This window comes from Myripristis murdjan, chromosome 1 (genome assembly GCF_902150065.1).
Source record: "Myripristis murdjan chromosome 1, fMyrMur1.1, whole genome shotgun sequence".
Lineage (NCBI taxonomy): Eukaryota > Metazoa > Chordata > Actinopteri > Holocentriformes > Holocentridae > Myripristis > Myripristis murdjan.
The window spans coordinates 10,079,054-10,094,735 of NC_043980.1; the positions used below are offsets into that span (position 1 = coordinate 10,079,054).

Below are 15,682 nucleotides of genomic sequence, written 5' to 3' on the forward strand. Positions count from 1 at the left end.
AGTAGTTGTAGTTATATTATTATAGTTGTGGTAATGTCAGTAGTAATGTGATTAGTGTGAGTATAAGTCTCAGTAGTAATAGAAAGAACAAGAATTGTGTTTATTCTATTTCCTTTGTCATAAGAAAAACAATTTGTACTGTTAAAGTGAGTAGAAGCCAAGATAAAGTGAGACAAATGATATTATTATTTGTTGGCACTGGGAGGCTACACATGAGCAGAACTCCAAGAAATTGTTGTGAGTGGGCAGATCGGTAGTCACGAACCAACACTCACAAATCGAGGAGTTTCAGCCCATCACTGCCAAGCAGCCTCTGTCTTGCTTTGAACTATGAGTAATCTATTGTCTCAATCAAAGATCATACTTTCTTTTGTGTGACTTGTCAATATTAGTCTCACTTTTTCCAGCTAAAGCTCACATGTGAGGCAGTCGAATTAATCTGTCAGCAAAGATGCAGGTAATCTCATCTGACTGCAACTAAATGAGATTGGTTTAAATACCTGTGTGTGTGTGTGTGTGTGTGTGTGTGTGTGTGTGTGTGTGTGTGTGTGTGTGCGGGCGTGCACTGGAGTCAGGAAGGCTTAGACTCCCCCTGCAGTGCACTCTCACTTAGTTTAGGTGTAATCCAGTAGAGCTGACAGATGTAAAGAGAGCCGTGACAATAAACTAAATTAACACTTAGACGTACACGCACACATTCACTTGCATACATATACACACACACACACACACACACACACACACACGCACACATATGAAACACACACATACTCTTCCAGTCTGCAAATATCACTTTAACTTCATTCTTAAAGGGGCTGACCCTGAAAGTGTTGTCATAGCCATTTTATTTTATTTTTTTCATCCACATATTTCACAATACCATAGAAGATCCATGGAGGTGCAAATAAGGACAAGCACAACACTGATGTCACAGCCTTTCAACATCATAACCAAAAGCGAAAGAGACAGTGAGAGAGAGAGAAAGAGATAGACAAAAACAGAGAGAGAGAGAAAGAAGAGATGAAGAAGAAGACATGACAACACTTGACTGTTTCTTTGGGCGCGTGAGCCCAGGCAGGCACTTTACAACTGGGTGTCAAATCTCAGGTGGGGCTGATGTCTTGAGGTAAGCAGGAGGAAGCACAGAGCGTTGACGCCTGCGGTGTACGTGACCTTTGACCGAATACGTTTCTGATGTATGACGAGTCCAGGTGGGAAATGAACCATTCCCCCTGTCAGTGTGAGCGCCTTCCTCTGCCCACTGAGCTCTATAAACCGCGTTCCCACGGTGACCAATTAGAGACTTCACCCAGGAGAGCATGTGCAGCCAAGACATGGGGGGGGGTGTATATCCATCCCCCAAAGTCCTATGTTTCCAGGGCCTAATATTCCCTCAATGATTTTTCTTTTAATAGACCATATTCAAAAATTTCACATATGATTTACTTAACAAGGTACTGTCAGATTATACATTTCTGTTAATATACCAGAGGACATGGACATTGTGGACATTATTCTTTTTAGGTTCAGGGAACGTAGGATTTTGCATGTTGCAAATGTTTAATGTTATATGGCTTACGGTGTTTACGCCAACATTAATGCCAGCTTTATTGAAATGTGTATGAACAAGAGAATATTATATTTACTGAACATGTATTGTAATATCATTTTTGTGGTATGGACACTGTTCTTCTTTTCAATGAGAAAACACAGGATTGAGGGAACATACAAAAAAAAAATATTACATGGAGGGACTGTAGGTGCTGGAAATATTGGACCTTGACAAAATAGGGTGGATCCCCATTTGTGTGCTACTGTTCTGTACCAAGATACACATCATATAAACACTGGGAATCAGACAAACAGTTATCATTTCACAGATTCCCCTGATGAAACTGACATCTCTGCAAATTTCAAGCATCTGATGTAAAAGCTCTGGAGCTAATTTGATTACTAATTTTGATTGCTATCTCAAGTCCTTGTGCTTAAATGTTGAATTAACACCAGTTTTGCTGCTCAGGTGTGACGTACGCTCACATGGCCACAGTGGGATCAGTTCTTTTAGACTCCATCAAAACCATGTACTTCCCTCGGCCCCTGACATAAGCCCACGAAATTATGTGAGGACAAAATCTGCCAAATGGACATTCAGTTGGGTGTGTTTCAGTGTTTGTTAATTCTGGGTTCTTAGTGACAGGACATCCAACCTTAGCCTAAAAAGCTTCACTCATGCAAATACAGCTACATTCCATCAGGTTTACATTCAAGGGTACAACACAGCAAGCCTTAATTTAATAGAACCCACCCATATTCTTCACAATTTCAGTGTCCTGTTGGTGGCTAGATTGACATCAAGCTGGCAGGAATATTTATTTTCGCACTTTAATTGAGGGTTACTACTTTGTGCTCAGAAGTTGCAAACAATAGAAATGCTGCGACTTAACACTTGCAGACCTGTGAGATGTGTGAGTTGAAGCTGGGGGCGAGGACTGGCACAGAGCAACATTAGCTGAGATACATTACACAGTACACATTTATAAGACCACTGCATTAAGAAATCATGATATGCAATAAAAAATAATGCACACAGACATTGCTCAACATGATCATGTACTGTAAAAAAAAAAAAAACAAAACAAAACAAACAAACCTTGCACTCATTTTGCGTTTCCTGTTGAGTATTAAAACCAATATGTATAACCATGATAACAGGTGGCATCTCAGATTTTTTTTTTTTTTTTTTTTTTTTTTTTGCATCAAACACAAGCAACTTGACACAAGACAAGAAAAGACACAACTTTCTGTGTCACTTTGTTAAGAAACCCTTAGATAAATGGCATCATTAAATGTTCATTCTGTAAATACACTCTAAAGCATCAATGATCTTTCCCACAATAACTAAAGTAGATTAAGAGGCCAAGAGATTACTGGATGGTAAATTTAACCATAGCCAATAAAAACTCAATCGCTGAATGTGCTTTTAGAGTCGTGTGACTTTGACACATTCAGTCAATGCCAGAAGTTAATCCACCCATGCAACCCCCCTCACTTAGGTGATTCTGTGGCTGAGCTCAAGTCTGACTGTATCACATTACAGAAGTAAACACGAGTGTGGACATCAATAGAAAAAAAGAAGATACACCACTCTTAACTATTTAATAGCTCCATATCACACCTTCCAGTCCACCGGCAAGCTTCCTACCCCTCACAAAAAACATCTAAGCCTCAGTGTAATACATCTTTATACCGCCTTAAAATCAACACCAAAACCTCTTGTCACCTCCTCTCGATGTAAAAACAACCTGGTCACTGTTGGCTGACGTCTCCCTTTCTTTAACCCAGTTTCTCCTCACTGTTTGTGGTTGGCGGGGTTGGTTCTCTGGGCAGCGTGGCAGGGGTCCAGGGACTCCTTGGTGGCCCCTCTGAAGACATCTACGTCGTGGTCGGTCCAGGGGGCGATGTTGCCCAGCACGGTGGAGCTGCAGTCGGCCAGAGCGGCCACCTCGACGGGCTTCAACACCCTGTCCCACAGGTTGAACTGGGACAGCTCCCCCACCAGGGCCTGGGTGGCATCGAAACGCCCACCCAACGTGTCCTTGGGTAGGGAGAGTTAGAAAATCTTAAGGGTTTGTTTCTACAATGTTAGCATTAATAACCAAAAATCTGATCTTAGTACATTACCTCACATTAGAAATAAATAGAGCTGACAGTCCTAATCTTTGTGCTTAAAGGACCATACCAGCAATTTTGAATGTTTGGCGCATTTACTGCAGTTTACCCATACTTTATATTGCAATAAATCATTTTGTAATTCACGCAGGAGAACAAAGTCAAAACCCCTTAATTTTTATAATTGAATTTTTGGTTGAAACACCCACCTTATACTGTTCTGCTTCTGTGGCTAACAAACTCGTCAACATTCATAAACCACAGACCTGACAAATGGCTGAGTAAAGCAAATAGTTCCCTTATTTTCCCTGGCAGAGGAGGGACCATTTCACTTTTCAAGTCCACCAAGTCAACAAAACAGTGCTGCTACTTTTAGGAAAGCTACTGTGGACAACTCTATTATGTTGATTCAACACTGGTGTGAAGAAGATTTGAAGTCTCAAAGTTCATTTTCATATCATAGTGGAATGAATGGAAACCAATGACTGAATAAAAGGTAGAAACAATTATACTGGCACCATACATTTGGTAAATATTAGGCTAAACATACAAAATCAGCAGCATGGTCCTTTATGATCAAACTCACCCTCAGAGTGAGACAGTATTCTTAATAAGAACAACATGTTGTTGTACTAAAACAGTGGAAATTTATTCTAGTCACTATTGCAAATCATGGCTGTACATGTTAGGGCAAGAATGGGACATGATAACTTGTAGTTCTTGTGCAGCGATACAACTGAAAATATGGAGTCCAGTCACTCTTTCATACATGCATTTCATATTTAATCCTCAAAAATCCATGGTGAAGATTTTCAACACATGTCAGGGTGGGAAACTACCAGGAAGAGCAATAGCCTACAGCCCAGCTACATTCTCCCTTAAGATACACAACAATTATTTCACAGATTCTATACTGGAAAAGTGTCACAGAAAAAAATCGCAAGAATCCAGAGGGACATTAGTTCACAATATGCAGCGATATATATGTGCCCCCCCTATCGCTAGCAGAATGTATTCAAGCAGTGTTAGTGTTTCTTGGTTATTAAAACTGTTACCTCTATTCTAAGGTCTTCAAATTATGTGTTAAAATAGCACTAGTTTGATGCAAGTGTGTGTGACGCAAGACCTTATTCCTGTCATGGAAATAAGGTCAATAGTCAAAGCAATGAACGTCCTCAGGGATATTATGTTTTTGTCTTTTATACAATGGTTACAACTGCATGTGTAGTGTCAAATTTTTTTTTTTCCAAAGTAGTTTAGGCTATAATACATTTTTAAATAAACAGGAGTGCACAAGCAAGATTGTGAACTAGTTCCATGGTTGGGAACTAGTTCAAAAGTTGGCACTGCAATCACCAATTCCCGACTAACCCAGCTTTATTAAATTCATCAACACAGTTGGAACGTGTTTGACCCCTTCGAGTGGAAATAGTGCAGGATGAAGCTTCATCTAGACACAGAAATTTGTATTGGGATTTCTCTCTCCATTTAATGTCTGTAGGTCGTGCCAAAATGAGATTAAAAAATATTTATTCTCACTGAAAGCGCTCTTGCAAGGAGGGATGTCCCTGGATTTGCCCCATGTAGTCAACTTATCCAAACAACACTGACTCATCATTCATTCTTAACAGATTTATCACCTGGTCCATCTCTCTAATAACTCTCCACTAAATTGAGTCTTGTAGCACCATGCAGCCTCTTACAGATACCCAGTTTGACGCTTTTTATCCTTTATGTAAGGCCGATGGGCTGTCAAATGTGCTTTTTTTGTCTTTTGACCCCGGGGCAGGGGATAACGTCGGATTTCGTAATGGTTATGTAATCTGTGTGCCTCACTAATGAAAATGAGAGGCAGGCCGGTGTGCGGACAAACACTGTTAGGTCTCTTTTTGTCCATGTGTGAAAAACAGATGGTAGTCCTTATCTATCTATCTATCTATTCACCAATTCTAACACACCCACCCCTCCCTCCATCCGTCTCACCTGCTCCTGGCCCAATATGAGGACTCCCCCGGGTTTGATGGGATGCCAGGCAGCCAGTCCCTCTCCCCTCCCCTTCATCTTGCCCCCCTGGTAGGCCTTCCACACCCCGTCCCTCAAGGTCCAGCTCACACAGATGTGCTGCCACTCATCCTCTGGCAGGGACAGGGGCAGCTGCGCCACCTACGGGTCAGAGAAGACAGGGATACACCGGGCAGATTGTTAGGGCGGCTCTGACGGGCGTGGAGTTATCGCAGCGTTGTTGATTTACAAATGGCAAGACACTGAGGGCAGTCCCCACTGCTCAAACACAATACTTTCATTGGTCATTGTTCTTTTTATTATAGCAGATCACTGTCAGGTTCAGAAAGCTTTTACCTCTTCCTTAGGATTTTTTCTGTCTACTTCATAAACAGAACGTTATCATGTATATGAAACGGGACTAAACATGATTATATGGAAAAGGGCTGGAGTCAATTCACTTTAATCAAGTCAACATAAAAGTGAGACTGTTCTGCACTGCTCAGCAATAAAACATTAATTCCCTTTTAGTTCCTTAAAAAATATATGAGCTGTTATTTCGTTTCACCAATAACCACTAACTTTCCAATTAGCTTGCAGCGCTGCTGTATGTTTACATTGTCCAACAGCAGGGAAAACTAATAATTTTCCTCTACTCAGGCTCTTTCGCTTGACCAGTTATATCAGGAAGCCTAGAGGCTGTGAAAAGGTTTTTTTCACCAGAGGAGGCAATTTATTATAGAAAAAATATTTGTATATGACATTTTGAATTCCATAAATAATTTCTCAACCCTCCCAATTTTATCTCATGGCTGGGAAACGCTGTAACAGAGAACTGCTGCGTGGAGAAATCCCCCCATGCACCTTGTCGTTGATGAGTAGCTCCACAGGGTTGTGGGCGCCCTGCAGCAGCACAAGCTCATTGGGCTGCCCCGGGACGGAGTAGGAAAAGGGGGTCCCGATGCCCCCCTCTTTGGCCTTGAGCCATACGCAGGCGGTGAAGGCGTACATCTCAGGCATCTCTTTCCTGACCAGGCCGTACATGTAGTTGGTTCGCATGGGGAAGGAGATGACGAAGCCATCGGGGAACGACGGCTCTGTCAGAGCTGGAAGAAACAGAGGCAGAGAAATAATGAGAGAGAGAAGAGGAAAGGAGGAACAAAGATAGGAATTAAAACTATACTACCACTTATCCCTGCCTTCATTTTCTTTTATTCACATGAACTGACAGCAGCACATCTCCAGACTTTCTTTCCTCACGTCATGTCTTCTCTCCCTCTATGCCTTCACTTTCTCCATTCCCTCTTCACATTGCATATTTCCACATCAGATCCTATTTCTGTGCATTGATCTCCTATCAGTAGATCTGTACTGCAAATAGGCAGGCAGTGCACACTGGCACTCTTTTTATTTTCACTACAGAGCCTTATTTTGATGTCTTTCTATTGCTATTAATACTCACAAGGGGTGTACAGATTCATTTGCCTTTCACACATTGATTACAAATTAGATTCAACGGCATTGATCTACATAAAGACATACATAAAATGAAATGCTCTGACTTCAACCTGAATTGATATGAAACGCTTTCACTCAAATCATTCATGATTCTTAAAATTATTCAAGAACTAACGCTGTTGTTTCTAACTGAGCACTATCAAATGCAACATTTTTTTAGATTCAGTAATGTTCAAGCAATTCTGCTGTCTGTTTTTTCACATTTCAGATGAAAAATAGACTTACATTAGTGCACATGCTTAACAGATTAAAAAATGTTTTCGTTAAGAGTATTGAATTTAATCATCAGACTGGAATTGTGGTTTACACACAACACAAATCAAATTGAATCTCTGCTGAGCCAAAGATTCACACCGCTAGTATTTACTATTTATCTCACTCTCATCAATAGTTTATTCGCTACTGCTATTACTGCTATGACGGCCAGATTCCCCCACAGCTCTCATTTAAATTTCATCAAATCTAATCCTTTTTCTAAACACACCGCCTGCCAGTTTGGAGATGCAGCAGTTGACCTAGAGCCAATGATAACATAACCTATATCCAAGCCTCCCTCTCACAATCCCTCAAACTATATATTATCCTTTTTATCCATCTGCCCATCTTGTTATTTATACAGTATTATAATGCCTCGTTTTGTTTTTAAATCCATTTATCCTACATGCCTCCCTCCCTGTATTTATCTCGCCACCTCACCCATGTCTTCCCTCTCCTCCTCCCTCTCTTCTTCCACCCACAGACTCACTGTGCTCCAGCTCGGTGATGCGGTGGTTGACCGTGTCGATGCCCTGGTTGATCTTTTCATGGTGACCCTGGGTCTCCTTCCTCATGGCCTGACGCTCCTTCTCCAGCATTTTGATCTTTCTCTCCAGCTCTCCCTCCAGGTCCTCCACCCTCCAGGTGCCCTTTCCACGCCCCGAGGAGCCCTGAGAGGGCGGCCTGGCGGCAGGGGAGGTGGGGCGGCGGCCTGCTGGGTGAGGCGCGGCAGGTGGGGAGGACGCACCGCTGGCTGGAGCGGGCGCTTTGCTGCTGCTACCAGCTGAGCTGCTACCGGCTGAGCTGCTACCAGCTGAGCTGCTGCTGCTGCTGCTGCTGCTGCTGCTGCCGCTGCTGCTGCTGCTTACACCCACAGATGTGTCGGTGAGGTTCAAGGCAGCAGGGCCGATCTCCGCCTGCAGGAGAGGAGAGAGAGAGTGGGAGGTGGAGATTGTGCTGATTAGAAACTGAAACAACACAAAAGGTGGTCAAGAAGAAAATCACAAAGAAAGGCAAACAGAGAGAAAGAAATACTGGGTAAGAAACAGAAAACCATCTGTCAATGATGGATTTAAGATGGAACGCAGCCTGGAGCAAATCTTACCACTAATCTTATTGTGAGTTGTAGTAGTGGAGGCAGTATCAGACTTTACTGCAATGTTTTCATAGTACTACTGCCAGAAGTAGTGGTACAACTAGAAGTGGTAATAGAGCTAGTAGTATTAGGAAAAAATCTCTATCTTTACAAGTCATTTTGTCTCATATTCTGTGTTAACTCCTTGAACTCTGATTTTTCCATCAATTTCCCCTTAAGTAGCTTCAAAATCAGATTTTTTTTCCATATTCTGTTACAAGGTCACAAACATATTGTGTATCTGCTGGCTGAGACACTTAATCAAAGCTACATCACACTTACACTGAGTGAAAAAGCCATGATGCCATTGTTTTATGGCTGCACCATTACATCAAAAAGAAAATATCTAGATTTCTTGTGCATCATGTTATGTATGTTTTCCTGTAATTCAGCAGGACATGATTGGCATTTTTTTGGATCTCCAGTCAAATTTAAAATACATTTCTGTGGGTTTGATGATGAATCACGAAACCACCTGTGGGAGTGGCAGAATTGAGAAGGTTTTCTTAAAAAAATGAAGAATCTTCCAGTGGGATGAGATAATCCCACTTGTTTTCAATGCCAGCCAACTTGTTTCCAGAATGTTCTTGGATCAAGTGTCATTTTCTTGATACTAGTGGGCTGGTCTACCTTATCGTGCCTTTTATCAACATATTTATATTTGTTCTCATCAAAATTCCTGAAACTGCAACTGCATCGGAAACAAGCAGGATTATCTCATTCCACTGGAATATTTTTTTCAAATTAAAAACAAGATTTTAAGACGAAATATAACGCTGTATGTCTTGTTGAGATGGGGATTTTTTGCAGTGATCAGAGGTGTTTTTGTAGCTGTAGGACTAGTGTAAGTAGTGTAAGTATTCATAGCAGTTTTTGAAAAAATGTGTTGGTAAAGCAGCAGTAAAATAAAATGTGTGAGTGGATGAGATGGCTGAGAGGGCAATATAATATCAGGAGAGTTGCTGAGGCAGGACAGGATATGTGGACATCCAGGTTGTAAATTCACACTGAGGGAGACAACCTTGTAACTGACTCTGCTTGGAGAGGGCTGGCAGCAATGCAGAGTGTGTGTGTGTGTGTGTGTGTGTGTGTGTGTGTGTGTGTGTGCGTATGCGTATGCGTATGCGTATGCGTGTGTGTGCGTGTGTGTGTGTGTGGTTACAAGGCAGCCACTATCTGTCATCCTCTTACACATAAACATACTGTACACACAAGCTGGATTCCTGAAGGTCTCTCTCCTGCTCGCTTTCCTGTCCAGCCAGCTTCATCTTTTATTTATGCCGCTCTCCTGCTGCTGGATGCGGAGGTATAAAGGGTAGAGGCTGACAGAGGAGGGGAGACGGCAGGTGAAAAGATTTCCCATGGGCTCGTGGGGAGCGTGCGCAAGGCATGAGGAGGGCCTGTGCCATGAGTCGTTTGTGAGAGGAGTGGAGAGGTGAGGATATAAGAGGACGTGATAAACGAGGGAGGCAGGCAGCAGGGGAGGGAGGGAGGGGGGAACGAGTCAGGGCGCCTACAGTAATGAACATGGATGCCATTGTGCAAGCCAGCAGGGAAAGCAACTCACTGCTGCCATGACTTCTGCATGCATCCACTGTGTCACATCTATAACTATAAGGTACTGTGTTACATGATTTTATTTGAATATATTCACCGCCACCCAGATTATGTTTTTGTACTGTGAACAATACATCTGGTGTTGATTACTTAAACAAATTTACTCTGCACACTAAAAATACAGCACATATAGGCCTGATTGTCTAATTAGGAAACTGATTGATATCATTGGACCCCTTTGGAAATCCGTAATTATCAGGTCAAATGTCCTGAGGTCAAACAACAATGGAAATATAGAGAGGCAACAAGAGAACGACGTTTTGTTGTTGTTGTTGTTGTTGTTGTTGTTGTTTAAGTCAGTTTGTCTCAGTGTGTTTTCCAGTAGCCCTACCTCCAGTTTCTCGATGCGGTCCTTCAGGTCCATGATGGCCCGCTCCAGCTCCTCCACAGCACGGGCGGTCTGCAGCTGCGCCGCGGCCGAGGAGCTCACCTCATCCCCGGCCATGAGTCTACGGTTGCCGGTCCAGACCCCGACACTGCGCTCGGGGACGCGCCTCTCCTCCTCCAGGCCGGTCTCACACTCGTTCAGCTTCCCCGTCAGCTCCCGGATGGTCCTCTGGTCCATCAGGATCTGGTCGTTCTGCTGGAGAACCATCTGCCGGAGCTCGTCCGCGGTGGTCCGGAGATAAGTCCAGTCTTCGTCCTCGGTCCCGTACAGAGGCTCATCCGCTTGCGGCTGCTGTGCCTCCCGCTGCTCCTGCTGCCTCAGACCCTTGGGCTTGCATTCTCCGACCGGCACAGGAGTGCAGATCAGCCGGTTGAAGCTGAACTGCTTGGTGGTCCCCGCGCCGGTCACCTCCCCGGGGCTGAGCTCGTTCAGAGTGGGCACCTCCAGGCCAATGCCCAGCCCGTTCCCTCCGTCGTAGGACTCAGAACCGTGGAGAGCGCCCAGCGGCCCTGCGTGCGCCACAGATCCCGGCGCCAGAGGCTGGAGGAGAGTCTCCGATGTCAGGGTGCCGTTGTCGCTGAGAGGCGCGGCTCGTTTCCGTGGATAAACACTGGCGATGATGCAGATAACCGCGCCGAGGAAGGCAAGCGTGCCCGCGGCCACAAGGACCACCACGAACTTCATAGTGGCTGTGGAGATCGAGAGAAAGACTGAGGGACTGGTCTCATACAAACATATGCACACAGCTAGACAGAATAACCTGAAAATAATAAGAATACTGTCTCCTTCTGGATGATAAATCAGGCTACAACCAGCTGCATCGACCCGCACAGCGGCAGGTAGACTATGCTAACTATACCACACCACCATGTTCATGATCCCGCCGTCAAGTGGCTTCCATCTAGGAGCTAAAACCCTGTCTGACATATGGGATCACAGCAGCTGCTGTCGGTAAAAGAGGCACTTACGCGAGGAGAATTCACGTTCGGCGGATGTCGGAGGTGCAGCTGTTTTCTTGACTCCCTCTCCGTGTAAATATTGATGGCACCACCGCGTCTGGACCAGCGATGCTCTGTCTCCAGCTCCGTGTTGCTAAGCTGCTCTCCTCCGTGCGTTACCATGGGGACCGCTGGAGAGGAGGAGCGAGGCTGCGGGCATGCGCCACACAGAGCTGAACCCCGGGCAGCGTCGCGAACAAACAGGCTGCTGATGGAGCCGGGGGGTGCGCCAGCGTGCATGCGTACGTGTGTGTGTGTGTGTGTGTGTGTGTGTGTGTGTGTGTGCGCGCGCGTGTGTGTGTGTGTGTGCGCGCGCGCGCGAATGTTTTCATGTTAACTATTATTAATATTCATGAGAGGTTTCAAGTGTGCAATTCTCGTGCCTATTAAGCCAATCTGATCATTTACCCCGTTTTAAGGGAGACATTCTAACAAGAGCAATGCAAATAACACATTGCACATGATAAATACACCGAAAAGATACCAACTCCCCCACTCACATTCATGCATCCATGTGTAATCCATGCACATGCACACTCAGAGAACACTGCTGTGCAGCAAACATCTGCAGTAACAGAATCTCACTGGATAACAATGTGTAATTGACATTTAAATACAAGCAGCCAGAATCTCTTTTCTCGTAAGGCATAATGACTTCCATGTAGGCCTATTAAAAAATGGGACAGCATCACCTGTGAAGCACAAACAGAGAGATCATATACAACCACCTGACACAGAGACAGAGAGAGAAGGAGGAGGAGGAGGGGGAGGAGGAGGAGGATGAGAAGAAGAAGAAGAAGAAGTTATTTTGTGATAAAGTGTTCCAATTCTCTTTTTCAGCGAACCCACTTTCCCTCACATTGCAGAAATGTTTTCCAGAATGCATTTCGACAATCTCTTGAGAAGTTGCATGAACTTCTTCTGCTCAGCTCTGGGTTATATGTGTAGGTGGAGGGAGCCGATAGCAAAAGTGCAGCAACACACTTCTGTTTCCAGTCAAGAAACATGTTGCATTGGATTCCTGTCTTTTGAGGCTACTATCAGTACAGGAAATAGATCTCTGCTTCCTCTGCCATGGATTCTACCTCATGTGGTTGTTGGCCATCAGTGCAAAATGTGAGTCTATGAAAAGGAGCCCTTGCCCTTTGATCCTTATAGGACTGACACCAAAACCGCAAAGCCACTTATCATCTATCAGATTATCTCCTATCAGAATCTTTATCTTCTATCAGACTCCATCGCTATGTTTGAAATATCTTGACATGTCATGGCATCATCTACATCGGTCCAACTATCCGCTGAAATAAGAAAAGAGAGAACCGTGTCAAAGTGTTTTACAGTGTATTTGCCCTGTAAAATGTCAATCAGTAATTGCAGCATGTTGCCCTTCTTGAAGCAGTCACTTCACTGCCAGCTTTATTCACCGGTCTTTTCATGCTGAAATGTATTCTCATGCCTTTTGACACATGATCTGACAGTGTGTGACGTGCACACGCGTCTTTACATGGCTTGAGTAATGTTAGCAGTCAGTCGAGGGAAAAATAACACTTCCCATGTTTCATCTGTCTTCCCTCACTCCTTCTATTTCTAGTCCAAGCACCTCACTCCTACATGACCAATCTGTGTTCCCAGCATTATTGTTGCAGCACCTTGGCTCTGACACTTCCACCCATTTCTGTTTGTTGGTTGAAAAGCTGGTGGTCTGGGCATCAGAGCTTTTTTTTTTCTTCTGCTGTTTACACCCATTACAGTCCATCAGCCAAATGACTAAAGTACAAACGTAGGAGTGGAGTTACAATGACTTTGAGAAAGAGCCCGGAGATTCATTTTCAGTCTATAATGTCAAACTCTCCATAAAATATACATGGATGCATCCAGATGGTTTGTATTTAAGTTAAGCTGAGACCTCAGCAGCAATCACGGCTCAAACAGCAGGGCAGTCGAGTTTTTCTGCCTCAACCAGTAGCCTCTGTTGTGGATTACGAGTTCAGTTGTAAGCCACACACACACTTGCACACTTGCACGCACGCACACACACATAGACACGTACATACACACACACTGTTATCTCCAGGGGGGCTGATGCAGCATGCACACACACACACACGCATGCACAGATGTGGGCCACTAGTACCAAACTACAACTATTTCAGTTCCATCTGTCCTCTAAACCCAGTAATGGCCTATCAGGAATGAGATGGGGTGAGAGACAGAGACAGAGAGAGGGGAGCGGGGGGCGAGAGAGAGAGAGAAGATCGGGAGAGAGAGAGAGAGAGAGAGAGAGAGAGAGAGAAAGGGAGGATGGGGAGAGAGAGAGAGAGGGAGGGAGGGAGGATGGGGAGAGGGAGAGAGAGAGAGGATGGGAGAGAGAGGGAGAGAGAGAGAGAGAGAGAGGATGGGAGAAGGAGAGAGAGAGAGAGAGGGACAGGGAGAGAGAGAGGATGGGGAGAGGGAGAAAGAGAGAGGGGGACAGGGGGGAGAGAGAGAGGGAGAGAGAACTGAACTGAACTGAATAACAACAGAGATAACAGCCCTATCTATCTATCTATCTATCTATCTATCCAGTTCATCTATTCTTGGTACATTGTATTTATTGTCTCTATTACATAATCGCATAAACTGGCCTTTAAATCTCATATTTCTTCTTGTAATTTCCTCTCTTTCATCTCATTTATATCCATTTCGTTTGTCTCAACGCCAAGAGAAAGAAAAAAAAAAAACTGTTGAAGAGTAATGTTGTCATCCTCACATCACAGAGACACTCAGCGATGAAAACACAGGCGATATGACCTTAATATGTTCCCAGCCCTCACTCCCCTCGCCTGCAGTGCAGCTCTGAATGGCTCAACAGTGCCACCGTGAGGCACAATGGTGAACTGCATCAGCTCTGCATCACATGACCTTTGATCTTTTCAAACAGCTAAAGCTATTTAACATCATTTTCATCAATACTATTATTATTGTTGCTGTTGCTGTTGTTGTTAGTAGTACTAGTAGTAGTAGTGATGGTGGTAGTAGTACTAGTAGAAGTAGGCTAGTAGAAGCAATATCCTGTCCCTAGTGGAAATAAGTTTAGTAAGTTGATTTCAGTCATCTACAGCTTTTGCAAGTCACATACACATGTAAATAGATAAATAAGTCATAATAAGTTATATTCATATAGCGTAATATGATGCAAAGGTTTACTTTGGTTTGCAAAGGTTTACTCTCCATGTGACCTACTAACTTGGCCCACACCGGCCAACTTGCCCTTACAGGTCAATTTGATTAGATTTAACCAAAATCCTAAAATTTGGTGAAGCCACAAAATGTACATTCCTGTATTGATATCCAAGGGGGAAGAGAAGGAAGGACGTGATAGGGAAGAAGAAAAGGGAAAATGGTATACAAAAAGATGGGGGGGGGGGATAATAACTATATAAGATTTAATTATATTTTTATAGTTTAAAAGAAAATGAAACACTCAGGTCACTGGGGAAAGGTGGGAGGGGGTCAAAAGATGGATGGGAGGGCGCAGGTAAAGTTATAATCTGGATCATAGGAGGTTTAAATGGAGGTTTTATGGAGAATTTTTCCTTTTTTTGAAAGTTTGACTTGGTCATAACACACTGATATGCTTATTTTGCCTTCTGGGCAAATGTTCCTTTTTTGTATAATTCACATAATTTATCTTGTTATTTCACTTCATAACTTCGTGTGCATGCAAATGTATGTACATTCATGATGCCTGTGCGATTACCTTAGTGAACTGATGTTGTGTGCTATGCAATGTCAACATAATATTTCAGTTACTGGATTTTAGTCTGTAATGTCTCCTCCATAATGAAAGCAACTGGGAAAACAAAGAAAAAACAATCAAAATTTGGTCACAAAAAGACGTAAACACTGAAAATGACAGAAACAACAAAGAAAGGAGGTAGAAAGATTATTTTTGTTTGTATATTATGTACACCCAAGTGTCCCAACACCATTCATATATACATTATTGTTCATACCTCAGTTTTATAGTTGTATATCATGCTATTTTTAAATATTTTAAAAGTCTAGTAATTGTATTTCACATTTCCATTTCCTTATCAAAACCTCCACAAATGATCTCTC

At 43.4% G+C, this 15,682-nt stretch overlaps 1 protein-coding gene across 1 annotated transcript; it reads right to left on the bottom strand.

The window, feature by feature from the left end:
• Nucleotides 1-848: 848 nt before the first annotated feature.
• nptxrb (neuronal pentraxin receptor b) lies at nt 849-11,634 on the bottom strand. Its single transcript, XM_030051724.1, has 6 exons — nt 11,552-11,634; nt 10,527-11,272; nt 7,934-8,360; nt 6,535-6,776; nt 5,653-5,832; nt 849-3,595 (listed from the first exon to the last, which is right to left on the bottom strand). Exons 2-6 carry the CDS (start codon nt 11,265-11,267, stop codon nt 3,350-3,352), a joined length of 1,836 nt encoding a protein of 611 aa, XP_029907584.1. The 5' UTR covers nt 11,268-11,272; nt 11,552-11,634; the 3' UTR covers nt 849-3,349.
• Nucleotides 11,635-15,682: the final 4,048 nt, after the last annotated feature.

Bases quoted from the DNA above. Each gene is read 5' to 3' on its own strand.
- nptxrb (XM_030051724.1), bottom strand. From the start codon at position 11,267: ATGAAGTTCGTGGTGGTCCTTGTGGCCGCGGGCACGCTTGCCTTCCTC. The intron at 8,361-10,526 runs GTAGGGCTACTG...CCTCTCCTGCAG, and splicing joins ACCGCATCGAGAAACTGGAG to GCGGAGATCGGCCCTGCTGC. The intron at 6,777-7,933 runs GTGAGTCTGTGG...TGTTTCTTCCAG, and splicing joins CATCACCGAGCTGGAGCACA to CTCTGACAGAGCCGTCGTTC.